The following is a 14,728-nucleotide window of genomic DNA, read 5'->3' as shown; positions in this document are numbered from 1 at the left end:
CGCCACCAGGGAAGCCCTGTGGATGTTTTTTAAAAGGATCAATTTCCTTTTGATTTCTTCTTTGATCCAAGTGTTATTTCGAAGTGTGTAAGTTCCTAAATATTTAAGAATTTTTCCAGAAATCTTTCTGTTATTGATATCTAATTTATTTCTTTATAGTCAGAGAACATTCTTTGTGTGACTTGAATTCTTCAAAATTAATTGAAAATTGTTATTGCCAGAAGATAATATATGTTGGTAAATGGTCCAGGCATACCTCATTTAATTGTGCTTTTCTTTATTGCACTTTTCAGATATTGCTTTTTTTTTTTTTTTTTTACAAATTGAAGGTTTGTGGCAACCTTGTATCAAGCGAGTCTTTTGGCACCATTTTTCCAACAGCATTTGCTTATTTTGCATCTCTGTGCCACATTTTGGTTATTCTCGCAGTATTTCAAACTTTTTATTATTATTTACATGGTGATCTGTGATCAGTGATCTTTGATGTTACTATTGTAATTGTTTGGGGTGCCACAAACTGCACTCACGTAAGATGGCAAACTTAATCTATAAATGTGTGTGTTCTGACTGTTATACCCTGAGCAACAATAATTTTGAAGTTAGGCCAGTTGATAACCTTACAGTGGCCTCTAAGTGTTCAAGTGAAAGGAAGAGTCACGCATCTCTCACTTTAAATCAGAAGCTAGAAATGATTAAACTTAGTGAGAAAGTCTTGTCAAAAGCCAAGATAGGTCAGAAGCTAGGCCTCTTGTGCCAAACAGTTATCCAGGTTGTGAATGAAAAGTAAAAGTTCTTAAAGGAAATTAAAAGCGCTACTTCAGTGAACATACAAATGATAAGAAAGCAAAATAGCCTTATGGTTCATGTGGAGAAAGTTTTAGTGGTCTGGATAGAAGATCAAATCAGCCATAAAATTCCCTTAAGCCAAAGCTTAATCCAGAGCAAGGTCCTAGTTGTCTTCAATTCTGTGAAGGCTGAGAGAGGTGAGGAACCTGAAGTAGAAACGTTTGAACTTAGCAGAGGCTGGTTCATGAAGTGTAAGGAAAGAAGCCATAATGTAAGAGTGTAAGGTGAAGCAGAAAGTGCTGGTGTAGAAGCAGCAGCAAGTTATTCAGAAGATCTAGCGGAGATAATTTTTCAACATAGACAAAAACAGCCTTAATATTAGAAGAAGATGACTTGCCTTCTAGGACTTTCATAGCTAGAAAGGAGAAGTCAGTGCCTAGCTTCAAAGGACAGGCTGACTCTCTTGTTAGGGTCTAATGCAGCTGGTGACTTTAAGATGAAGCCAATGCTCATTTACCATTCCAAAAATCCTGGGGCCCTTAAGAATGATGCTAAATCTGCTCTGCCTGTGTTCTGTAAATGGAACAAATCCTGGATGGCAGCACATCTGTTTACAACATGGTTCACTGAATATTTTAAGCCCATTGTTGAGACATACTGCTCAGAAAAAAAGTTTCCTTTGAAAAATATTACTGCTCACTGCACTGCTGACTGCACCTGGTCACCTAAGGACTCTGATGGAGCTGTACAACAAGATGAATGTTGTTTTCATGCCTGCTAATACAATATCCATTCTGCAGCCCATGGATCAAGGAGTAATTTTGACTTTTAAGTCTCATTATGCATAAGGCTATTGCCACCAAAGGTAGTGATTCCACTGATGGATCTAAGAAAAGTCAATTGAAAACATTCTGGAAAGGATGCACCATTCTAGATGCCATTAAGAACATTGGTGATTTATGGGAAGAGGTTAAAATATCAACATTAACTGGAGTTGGGAAGAAGTTGATTCCAGCCCTCATGGATAACTTGGAGGGGTTCAAGACTTCAGTGGAGGAAGTAACTGCAGACGTGGTGGAAATAGCAAGAGAAGTAGAAGTGAAGCCTGAAGATGTGACTGAGTTGCTGCAATCTCATGATAAAACTTGAACAGATGAGGAGTTGCTTCTTATGAATGAACAAAGAAAGTGGTTTCTTGAGGTGGAATCTACTCCTGATGAAATGCTGTGAAGATTGTTGAAATGACAACAAAGGATTTATATTACATAAACATATAAAGCAGCAGCAAGGTTTGAGGGGATTGACTCCAATTTTGAAAGAAGCTTTACTGTAAATGCTGTCAAACAGCATTGCGTGTTACAGAGAAATCGCTCGTGAAAGGAAGAGTCAGTCGATGTGGCAAACTTCATCATTGCCTAATTTTAAGAAACTGCCATGGCCACCCCAGCCTTCAGCAGCCACCACCTGATCAGTCAGCAGCATCACCATGGAGGCAAGACCCTCCACCAGCCAAAAAATTATGACTAGGGGCTTCCGTGGTGGCGCAGTGGTTGGGAGTCCACCTGCCGATGCAGGGGACACAGGTTCGTGCCCCAGTCCGGGAAGATCCCACATGCCGCAGAGCGGCTGGGCCTGTGAGCCATGGCCGCTGAGCCTGCGCGTCCGGAGCCTGTGCTCCGCAACAGGAGAGACCACAATGGTGAGAGGCCCGCGTACCGAAAAAAAAAAAAATTATGACTTGCTGAAGGCTTAGATGATGGTTAGTACTTTATAGCAATAATGTATTTTTTAATTAAGGTATGTACATTGTTTCTTTAGACACAATGCTCTTTAATAGACTACAGTATAGTGTAAACAACATTTTTTTTTTTTTTTGCGGTACGCGGGCCTCTCACCGCTGGGGCCTCTCCCGCCGCGGAGCACAGGCTCCAGACGCGCAGGCCCAGCGGCCACGGCCCATGGGCCCAGCCGCTCCGCGGCATGTGGGATCCCTCCTGGACCGGGGCACGAACCCGCGTCCCCTGCATCAGTAGGCGGACTCTCAACCACTGCGCCACCAGGGAAGCCCTGTAAACAACTTTTATATACATCGGGAAACCAGAAAGTTTGTGTGACTTGCTTTATTGCAGTATTCACTTTAATGCAGTGGTCTAGAACTGAATTCGTAATATCTCTGAGGTATACCTGTACTTGAAAAGAATATATATGTATTCTGCCTTTGTTGGGTGGAGGGTTCTGTCAATGTCCCTATTCTATATCCTTCGTTTTTTAGTTTTTAAATTGAGGTGTAATTGATATATGATATTGTGTAGTTTGAGGTGTTCCATGTGTTGGTTTGATACATTTATGTATTGCAGTATGTTTACCACGATAGCCTTAGCTAACACCTTTATCATGTCAATAATTATCATTTCTTTTTTTGGGTAGAGAACAGTGAAGATCTAGTGTCTTAGCAACTTTGAAGTTTATGATACAATATTGTTAACTATGATCACTATCTTGTGCCTTACATCTTCAGAACTTATTTCTCTACTAGTTGAAAGGTTATACCCTTAAACAGCATCCCCCCAACTACCCCCACCTCGCAGCCCCTGGTAACCACCATTCTACTCTGTTTTTATGAGTTCAGTTTTTCTAAATTCCACATATGAGTGCTGTCATACAGCATTTGTCCTTCTCTGTCTGATTTCTCTCACTTAGCATCCTTGAGGATGCCCTCAAGGTCCATCCGTGTTGTTGCATGTGGCAAGATTTCCTTCTTTTATGGCTGAATAAGATTTCTGTGTGTGTCTGTGTGTCTGTGTGTCTGTGTATATATTATCACATCTTCTTTATCTGTTCAACTTCTGATGGATGCTTAGGTCGTTTCCATATCTTGGCTATTGTAAATAATGCTGCTCTGAACACTGGTGGGCAGATATCTCTTCAAGATACTGATTTCAATTCCTTCTGGTATATACCCAGCTGTGGGATTGCTGGATGATATGGTAGTTAAGTTTTTAAATTTTTTGAGGAACCGCCATACTGTACCCATCTACATTCTCACCAACAATGTGTAAGGTTTCCCTTTCTCTACATCCTCACCAACGTTTGTTATCTCTTGTCTTTTTTTTATAAAAGCCATCCTAACTGGTGTGAGGTGATACCTCATTGTAGTTGTGATTTGCGTTTCCCTGATAAGTGATGTTGAGCATCTTTTCATGTACCTGTTATTCTTTTGTATATCTTCTTTGGAAAAATGTCTGTTCAGATCCTTTGCCCATTTTTTAAATTGAGTATATCCTTCCTAATCTTCATATTTGTTCTCTCATTTATTGAGAGAGATATGGAAATCTCTGACTGTAAAATCTATTTCTCCTTGCATTTCTATCAGTTTTTATTTTATGTACTTTTTAAAATTACTATTTATTGGAGTATAGTTGCTTTACAATGTTGTGTTACTTTCTTCTGTACATCAAAGTGAATCAGTTATATGTATACATATATCCCCTCTTTTTGGATTTCCTTCCCATTTAGTTCACCACAGATAATTGAGTAGAGTTCTCTGTACTATACAGTAGGTTCTCATTCGTTATCTGTTTTATACATAGTAGTGTATATATGTCAATCCCAATCTCCCAATTCATCCCACTCCCTCCTTCCCCCCTTGACATCCGTAAGTTTGTTCTCTACATCTGTGTCTCTATTTCTGCTTTGCAAATAAGTTCACCTGTACCATTTTCTAGATTCCACATATGAGCGATCTTATACGGTATTTGTTTTTCTCTTTCTGACTTACTTCACTCTGTATGACAGTCTCTAGGTCCATCCACGTCTCTGCAAATGGCACAATTTCGTTCCTTTTTATGGCTGAGTAATATATGTATCACATCTTGTTTATCCATTCCTCTGTTGATGGACACTTAGGTTTAAGCTATTAGATGTGTAGACATTTAGGATTGTTACGTCCTTCTGATGAATTGATTCCTTTATCAATATGCAATAATATATCCCTGGCAATAGTCTTTGCTCTGAAATCTAGTACTAGCATGATATATTTTTCCAATCTTTTTGCTTTTAATCTATTTGTGCCTTTATATTTAAAGTATGTTTCCTGCAGGCAGCATGTAGTTGGGTCTTGCTCTTTTATCTGACAGTCTCTTTCAACCTTTCCTATATTTGAAGATCTTACTATATCATCAGTCTTCTCTTCTTAGGACTAAACATCCTTTTATTATGGCTTGGCTGATACTTTTTCTAAATCCTTCTATTATTATCAAACACTTGTGCATGTTTTGCTTAAAAGGAACATTAGATCAGAAGGGATACTCTGAGTTGGCCTCTGCAAGACATGCTACTACATATCACGTCAGTTGATTTCCATTGTCCACAGAGATCTGTGTCTATTAGGTTCCTCACCATTTGGCTAAAACCAATTTGGACCATCTTTTCTACTTTTCTTACCCTAATCACATTTTTATCTTGGCTAACTACTGACTTTTTGATCTCCAGAGAAACTTCAAAGGGACTTAACAAAAAATCTATTCATTGTTCCCCTGAAAATGTCTGTTTTGTCTCAGTTACATGAGTTCTAGTTGAATTATTTTAAGTATGGGTCAAATAAAGCTAGACTATAACTAAGAAGATATCAAAAGGTTTGCTTTTTTTTTTTTTTTAGGTAAAAATGTCCCCATCCTGTCATCCATCCAAAGGGGACCCTGCTGTTAAGAAGGTGAGTGAGTTTTAACGGCAAAAAGCCAACTTCCTCCTTCTGTGTATTTATTCTCCTCTGTTGAACCATGTTCTCAAAATGAGTGATTTTAAATCATTTTAATGCATCAAAGTTTCTTTCTGATTGGATGCCTTAAAGAGGTGTCACCAGGACTTGTTGGCTCTTCCAGAGAAGCCAAATGGGGGTTTGGGTCTCGCATCAGTCTCTTGACAACTAGGGACTTTCATTGTTCTAGAATTCCCACCCTCTCTACCAGATGGGCATCCTGGTATCAGTGAGTGGTAGCAGATGATAGATATTTTAAGGATGAAAGGGACATAGTTTTTCTTAACAATGTACTTTCCCTCCAGATAGCTGTTCCTAAAGAAAACTGGTCTGAGGTATTAACATTTCAGCACATACCAGCTAAGTAAGACCTCAATAAATACTTGTGTGATAGAACTCTTATCTAGGCCATTTCAACCCTTGAATGTGAACTCTGTGGCACAGATAGGTTGTTTGTCTTTGAAGTAATTCTCAGATGATGTCAAAAGAACCACTAAAATCCTTTTCTTTATCCAACTGCAACAGTGCAGTTGAAATATAGCAAACAGATTGACATTTTTGCTATGTTTTCTCTTACCATTTTTATTTCTCTGATAGTTGACTTGTCCCTGGTTGTAGGTGTGCTTTCCTTGCTCTTTTTTATGATTTCAGCCAGCATCCGTTTCGGGGAAGGATTGTAGAACAAAAATAACACCTTGCTGCCTCTGTTGACTAACAGCAGGTTCTAGCTTCAAAGCGGTGTGCCAAAAATGGATGCCTTTTCTCTGCCTTCAGAATCCCCTTTTCAAAGGAAAAAAAGAATAGAAACGAAATGTGTTGTCTGAAAAGCCTTATAACGTGCTGCACGTGAAACCCTCTTTCACTCTTGTCAAGACAGCAAGGGCAGGCGAGACCACAGTGGTGATTGTTGCCGCTCAGAACCATCACACCATAACATGAGGAGCTGGAAAGGGTGTCAGCCACTTAGTCGCACTCAGTAAGCAAAGGAGGAAACTGGAATCCAGAGGGAAATTTTTTACCTCTCTCAAATGTTCCATGGGACACACTTCTACCATAGAGGTTAAAAACACGTGCTTTGGATTCAGTGATTAACTCATCTACTTTATCTGAATAACCTTGAGTAAGTCAGCCTCTCTGTTTCCTCCTCTGTAAAGTGATGATGCTCCTCTCAGAATTGCCCTAAAGATTAAATGAGAAACAATTTAAGTGCCCGACGCTGTGTTTGACACATATTAAGTACTCAGTAAATTATAACACAAGTACTCAGCTGTTACTGAAACTAGTATTAAAACACAAGTCTCCCAACTCCTAGTCAGATGTCCTTTCATCTGTCCTTTATTATGCTACTTATATACTATTGTCCATTCAGCAAGTATTTCTTTATACTAGATAGTGAGCTAAGAAGCAGACTACAGAGATTAAAAATACAATCCCTGTTCTCAAGGACCTCAGCATTTAATTGGAAAGGTAGACAGGTTGCACTGACAGTTACCAGACTACTTGACACGTGCCATGCAGGGTGCACAGGGTGCTGCAAGAGTGTGCGGGAGAGGCCCGATTTTGAAATGACTAAGATCCTTTAGTACAACTCTTACATTCTTTATGGTAAAGAGTCCAGTGAAGAAACTTGAGAAATGGTTAGCTGCTCCCCTACAACTTTGTGACTAGATTGTAATGAAAGCAAATCCTACCATACTTAAAGACATTTATTAAATTAAGATCACAAAAACATTTTATCCAGTCGACATATCATGAATACCTTTTATTTTAGCAATGAGGATCCATTTCTAATATTTACCATTCTTATTAATAAGACATTGATTTCACCAATGGAAAATCTTTCTGCTGTCTTTTGAGCTAATGAGCAAAGTCTTAGGTGTTGGTCAATATATGAACAGCTTTTAGGAGCTGCCTTTGGAAGTTCATGTGAGCTGCAGTTTCTGAAATGTGGATTCTTGTTTAGAGCCACTGACCACCCCTGACTTGAAGCCTAAACTTAATAGCACATACTTAATATTGCACTGTTTATGGTGTGTAGAATAACTTTAAAATATATATCATAACAGGTGCCTCTCCCAAACTAAGAGGTCAAGGAAGGCTTCCCAGTAGAGGTAAAGCTTGATCTAGCCTGGAAACACAAGGCAAAAGGTATTCCAGGCAGACATGGGTGAGCTAGGAAATGGAGGCAGTTCTGTTTGTCTTAAGTATGGGATCTTGCAGAAGCCTGGTGAAGTAAACGGGAGTCCAGATCACAGAGCCCCAGTCTGTGAAGTTTGCTTTTTATCTCAAGGATAAGTGTTTCCATCAAACATGAGGCAGAAAGACCAATTAGAAGAAAAAAGGTCCTAAGCCTATGCTATGTTAATAGAATGAGGAGGTGAGATAGATTCAAGTCTTAGCCTTTTTATTCTCCCACAAACCTTTTTGATACCGTGAGTTAGGTGTCCTTCCCTTTTTGAGCTCTCAGATTACCCTGAACTAGTCCTTACAAACATACTTATCTGGCTGTGTTGAAATTGCCTCTTTGCTTATATGTGTCCCCCATTAGACTCTCTGCCTCATAAGGGCAGGGCCCGTAGCAGTTCTGTTTCCTGTTGTCTATCTAAGTGTAGAACAAAGTGTGCAGTCATTCAGTACTTGTTGCGTGAATGAGAGAGACATGGAAGAGATTCCGTAGGACTTCGTAGTTGTTTATGGGAAGTGAGGAGAAAAAAGAAGTTTCTGCTGAATAACTGGAGAAAGAACAAATGAAGCATCATTGCTGTTCTGGGCTTGTATTCCCAGCATGGTCAGTTCCTTACTGTTTAAGCTCTATCAGCAATACTCCAAGTGAGACCAGTGTGAAGCTCAGCACCTCATTGTTACTTCCCTAGTTGGATATGTATATTTGTGTGTATGTGTTTGTGTGTGCATATATATATGCATCTACATATATATTCTGGTTGTCATCCTGGAGCTACAGTCCCTCTTCCCAAAGTTGCACTGACAGATGGGAGCACCAAGAGTGTCTGTTGAACAGTGTGACTGCCAAAGTGACATGTGTAAGAAACACAAAAGAGCAGCAGTGTTCTTGATTTAAGCCAAAGATTCTCTGTTGACCAATAACTGAAGACAGTGTTCAGTGACTCTACTGCATATTGGCCCTGCAAAGAGCTCTGCTCAAGTGCTGACGAGTCAGGAGCCATGTTCTGTAGGTCCTGCTAGCTCGGGATATGCGGCTCATGTAGAAGTCACTCTCCTATTCTGCTACCATGTCAGGGCCTGGCAGACTCCATGAGCATTTTGTATTTGTGATATTCTTTCAGAAAGCTCTGGATTAGAAATACTTATCATACGTAATAATATATCTATAGCATTTAAAATTTGTATATCATATTTATCTTTTGTATATAAAATTTCTTCTTAATGGGCTCTAACTGATAACTTCAATAAAAAAGTAGGAGGACACATATGCTTCCCTAGGACTTCTTCAGTGTTTGATCATAGATAACTAGAAATTAGAAGCATTTTCCTTAGATAGAAATTGTCCTAAAGTCCATTGCACTAAACTCCCTAGCATAGATCCAAATAGGAGGTGCTGAAGTGTTTGAGGTGGATTAAAGGAGTTTAAAGGGTTAGTTGAAGGCAGCATCAAAAACGTCTCACCTATGATGCAGCACTTCTTGACTACTGTAGAAACACCAACCAGGAACCTGTGTGGCAAAGTTGGCATTGTTACATGCATAATAATCAGAGAAAGCAGTTTTGTCTTATTCTTGATCACAAAAGCATGGTTACACTCTGAGCCATCCCGTTTTAGATGAACCTTCTCTGCTGTTGTGTTTGTGGAAGGCTGAGGGGCCGGGTGTTCTGGCTGGTAGAATCCACTATAAGGGGTACAGTTAATGTTCTTCTCAGAATGACTTCTTCCAGTTAGGGAGAAGGTACTGGGAGTGGCATAGTGGGAAGCCTTTCTAATAGTTCTGGGTAATTCAGTAAATATTCAACAAGCCTCTAAGGTGCCAGGACTTGGAGGAACAAAGGTCAGTGAAAAATAGTTCTTGCAGAAGGAAAAGACCTACAAAAACAAACCCAAAACGATGAAGAAAATGGTAATAGTAACATAAATATCAGTAATTATCTTAAGTGTAAATGGATTAAATTCTCCAACCAAAAGACATAGACTGACTGAATGGATACAAAAACAAGACCCATATATATGCTGTCTACAAGAGACTCACTTCAGACCTAGAGACACATACAGACTGAAAGTGAGGGGATGGAAAAAGATATTCCATGCAAATGGAAATCAAAAGAAACCTGGAGTAGCAATTCTCATATCAGACAAAATAGACTTTAAAATAAAGACTATTACAAGAGACAAAGAAGGACACTACATAATGATCAAAGGATCAATCCAAGAAGAAGATATAACAATTGTAAATATTTATGCACCCAACATAGGAGCACCTCAATACATCAGGCAAATGCTAACAGCCATAACAGGGGAAATCGACAGTAACACTATAATAGTAGGGGACTTTAACACCCCACTTTCACCAATGGACAGATCATCCAAAATGAAAATAAATAAGGAAACACAAGCTTTAAATGACACATTAAACCAGATGGACTTAATTGATATTTATAGGACATTCCATCCAAAAACAACAGAATACAGTTTCTTCTCAAGTGCTCATGGAATATTCTCCATCCCAGATCACATATTGGGTCACAAATCAAGCCTCAGTAAATTTAAGAAAATTGACATCATATCAAGTATCTTTTCCAACCACAACGCTATGAGACTAGATATCAATTACAGGAGAAAAACCCATAAAAAATACAAACACATGGAGGCTAAACAATACGCTACTAAATAACCAAGAGATCACTGAAGAAATAAAAGAGGAAATAAAAAAATACCTAGAAACAAATGACATTGAAAACACGATGACCCAAAACCTATGGGATGCAGCAAAAGCATTTCTAAGAGGGAAGTTTATAGCAATACAATCCTACCTCAGGAAACAAGAAAAGTCTCAAATAAATGACCTAACCTTACACCTAAAGCAATTAGAGAAAGAACAAAAAAAAAACAAACCCAAGTTAGCAGAAGGAAAGAAATCATAAAGATCAGATCAGAAATAAATGAAAGAGAAATGAAGGAAATGATAGCAAAGATCAATAAAACTAAAAGTTGGTTCTTTGAAAAGATAAACAAAATTGATAAACCATTAGCCAGACTCATCAAGAAAAAAAGGGAGAAGATTCAAATCAACAGAATTAGAAATGAAAGAGGAGAACTAACAACTGACACTGCAGAAATACAAAGGATCATGAGAGATTACTACAAGCAACTATATGCCAATAAAATGGACAACCTGGAAGAAATGGACAAATTCTTAGAAATGCACAACCTGCTGAGACTGAACCAGGAAGAAACAGAAAATATGAACAGACCAATCACAAGCACTGAAATTGAAACTGTGATTAAATATCTTCCAACAAACAAAAGCCAGGACCAGATGGTTTCACAGGTGAACGCTATCTAACATTTAGAGAAGAGCTAACACCTATCCTTCCCAAGCTCTTCCAAAATATTTCACAATTTGTATGGAAACACAAAAGACCCCGAATAGCCAAAGCAGTCTTGAGAAAGAAAAATGGAATTGGAGCCATCAGGCTCCCTGACTTTGGACTACACTACAAAGCTACAGTAATCAAGACAGTATGGTACTGGCACAAAAACAGAAATATAGATCAATGGAACAGGATTGAAATCCCAGAGATAAACCCATGTACCTGTGGTCACCTTATCTTTGATAAAGGAGGCAAGAATATACTATGGAGAAAAGACAGCCTCTTCAATAAGTAGTGCTGGGAAAACTGGACAGCTACATGTAAGTGAATGAAATTAGAACACTCCCAAACTCATACACAAAAATAAACTCAAAATAGATTAAAGGCCTAAATGTAAGACCAGACACTGTAAAACTCTTAGAGGAAAACATAGGCAGAACACTCTATGACATAAATCACAGCATGATCCTTTTTGACCCACCTCCTAGAGAAGTGGAAATGAAAACAAAAATAAACAAATGGGATCTAATGAAACTTAAGACCTTTTGCACAGCATAAAAGAAACCATAAACAAGATGAAAAGACAACCCTCAGAATGGGAGAAAATATTTGCAAATGAAGCAACTGACAAAGGATGAATCTCCAAAATATATAAACAGTTCATGCAGCTCAATATCAAAAAAACAAACAACCCAGTCCAAAAATGGGCAGAAGACCTAAATAGACATTTCTCCAAAGAAGATATATAGACTGCCAACAAACACATGAAAGGATGCTCAACATCACTAATCATTAGAGATTTGCAAAGCAAAACCACAGTGAGGTATCACCTCACACCAGTCAGAATGGCCATCATCAAAAAGTCTACAAACAAATGCTGGAGAAGGTGTGGAGAAGAAGGAACCCTCTTGCACTGTTGGTGGGAATGTAAACTGATACAGCCACTATGGAGAACAGTATGGAGGTCCCTTAAAAAACTAAAAGTAGAACTACCATACGACCCAGCAGTCCCACTACTGGGCATATACCCTGAGCAAACCATAATTCAAAAAGAGTCATGTACCACAATGTTCATTGCAGCACTGTTTACAATAATAGCCAGGACATGGAAACAACCTAAGCGTCCCTCAACAGATAAATGGATAAAGAAGATGTGGCACATATATACAACGGAATATTACTCAGCCATAAAAAGAAACGAAATTGGCTTCCCTGGTGGCGCAGTGGTTGAGAGTCCGCCTGCCAATGCAGGGGACAAGGGTTCGTGCCCCAGTCTGGGAAGATCCCGCATGCCGCGGAGCGGCTGGGCTCGTGAGCCATGGCCGCTGAGCCTGCGCGTCCGGAGCCTGTGCTCCGCAACGGGAGAGGCCACAACAGTGAGAGGCCCACGTACCGCAAAAAAAAAAAAAAAGAAGAAACGAAATTGACTTATTTGTAGTGACCTGGAGTCTGTCATACAGAGTGAAGTAAGTGAGAAAGAGAAAAACAAATACCATATACTGACACATATATATGGAATCTAAAAAGAAAAAAAAGGTTCTGAAGAACCTAGGAGCAGGACAGGAATAAAGACGCAGATGTAGAGAACAGACTTGAGGACACAGGGTGGGGGAAGGGTAAGCTGGGATGGAATGGAGTGAGAGAATGGCATTGACATATATACACTGCCAAAGGTAAAATAGATAGCTAGTGGGGAGCAGCCGCATAGCACAGGGAGATCAGCTCAGTGCTTTGTGACCACCTAGAGGGGTGGGGTAGGGAGGGTGGGAGGGAGCTGCAAGAGGGAGGAGATTTGGGGATATATGTATATGTATAGCTGATTCATTTTGTTATAGAGCAGAAACTAACACAACATTGTAAAGTAATTATACTCCAATAAAGATGTTTAAAAAAAAATGGAAGATGGAAAAAAAATTTTTTTTCCAGTTGTCCACCAGTGAGATCTCCCAGTGCTCTTGGAAATTCTTTGTAGTAGCTTAGCAAGGAACTTCTCAGTACGTCTAAGTTAGTTCCTTGGAAGAAGAGGCTGATATCAACCCCTGGACTCTGGGAGCTCCATGTTTCTAGTGAAACCATTTCCTCATTTTGGGAACTTCCAGTGTTGCATAGTTTCATAGATCATTCCTACCTAACCTACACACTATAAATATGTACAGCCTTATCAGTAGCAAAGGGCCCCTCTCTACTGCACATAGGCCAGGCACTTAGAGGTCAACTATGCACAACCTAAATTGTGAGATTATAAGAGTTATGGGGAATACATGCATTCTGTTATTTCTCTGATTTAAACTGTTCACTCAATAAACTGTATTTTATATTCTAAATATATATATATTTATATATATATAATAATAATATTATATATATATAAATTTATATATATATATAACTATATATATATATATATATATATATATATATATATATAGTTCTTGCTCTCAGCACACTTAAAAGTTAATGGTGACTGAACTGGTGGGCTGAATAGCCAAGCCTCCCAGAAATTCATGCATAGCTTCTCAAATATTCAAGTTTAATACCAGAATTTAGAGCTGATTCTTTTTCTCCAAGTGTTCTGGTGAGGCAAAATTTTTATAGCTGGTTCCCGGTCTTGCCACTCATGTCAGGAATGTAGTTGACTGTACTTGCTCATGATTTTTACTGAATTATGGAGTGGGAGGGTTTGTTTTTTTTTTTTAGGGAAAAAGCCCCATAGAGCCACTGTTTCCATAGCAACAGGAAAAGCTGGCTGCAGTGTCTCAACTGACCAGCCCAAGAATGGCTGGTTGATAGTTTCACAAAAGTCAAGGGAACACAAAAGGAGAAAGCACTGAGAGATAGATGAAACATTTTCTGGATGTTGTGTGATGTTGGCTTAAGTAAAGATTCAGTTGCCTTTTTTTATTTAACTGAAGTGTAGTTGATGTACAATATTATATAAGTTACAGGTGTACAATATAGTGATTCACAATTTTTAAAGGTTATACTCCATTTATAGTTATTATAAAATATTGGCTATATTTCCTCTGTTGTACAATGTATCCTTATAGCTTATCTTATATGTAATAGTTTGTACCTCCCACTTTCCCTACCCTTACATTGCCTCTCCCCCTTTCCCTCTCCCCAGTGGTAACCACTAGTTTGTTCTCTATATCTGTGAGTCTGTTTCTTTTTTGTTATATTCACTAGTTTGTTGTGTTTTTTAGATTCCACATATAAGTGATATCATACAGTATTTGTCTTTCTCTGTCTGACTACTTTCACTTAGTATAATACCCTCTAAGTCCATCCATGTTGCTGGAAGTAGCAAATTTTCATTCTTTTTTATGGCTGAATAGTATTCCATTGTATGTTTATACATCTTCTTTATCCATACATCTGTTGATGGACACTTAGGTTGCTTCCAGTTGTTTCTTGGCAACTGTAAATTATAGTACTATGAACATTGGGGTGCATGTATCTTTTCAAATTAGTGTTATGGGGGGCTTTTTGGATATATACTCAGGAGAGGAATTTCTGGGTCATATGGTAGTTCTATTTTTACTTTAATGAGAAACCTCCATACTGTTTTCCACAGTGGCTGCACCAATTTACATTCCCACCAACAGTGTACAAGGTTTCCCTTTT

General features: G+C 38.7%; 1 protein-coding gene across 2 annotated transcripts in view; it reads left to right on the top strand.

The window, feature by feature from the left end:
- VPS8 (VPS8 subunit of CORVET complex) overlaps positions 1 to 14,728 on the top strand; it is a 305,525-nt gene that overhangs the window by 242,003 nt on the left and 48,794 nt on the right. For both annotated transcript variants that reach the window (XM_082840463.1, XM_082840464.1), the window contains one exon: positions 5,444 to 5,497. In XM_082840463.1, coding sequence (XP_082696589.1) covers positions 5,444 to 5,497 — 54 coding nt within the window. The remainder of the gene's footprint in view (positions 1 to 5,443; positions 5,498 to 14,728) is intronic.

Source organism: Leucopleurus acutus (genome assembly GCF_964270905.1).
Source record: "Leucopleurus acutus genome assembly, chromosome: 5".
Taxonomy (NCBI): domain Eukaryota; kingdom Metazoa; phylum Chordata; class Mammalia; order Artiodactyla; family Delphinidae; genus Leucopleurus; species Leucopleurus acutus.
The sequence above is the reverse complement of the archived record's forward strand: the minus strand, read 5'-3'. Positions and strand labels throughout refer to the sequence as shown.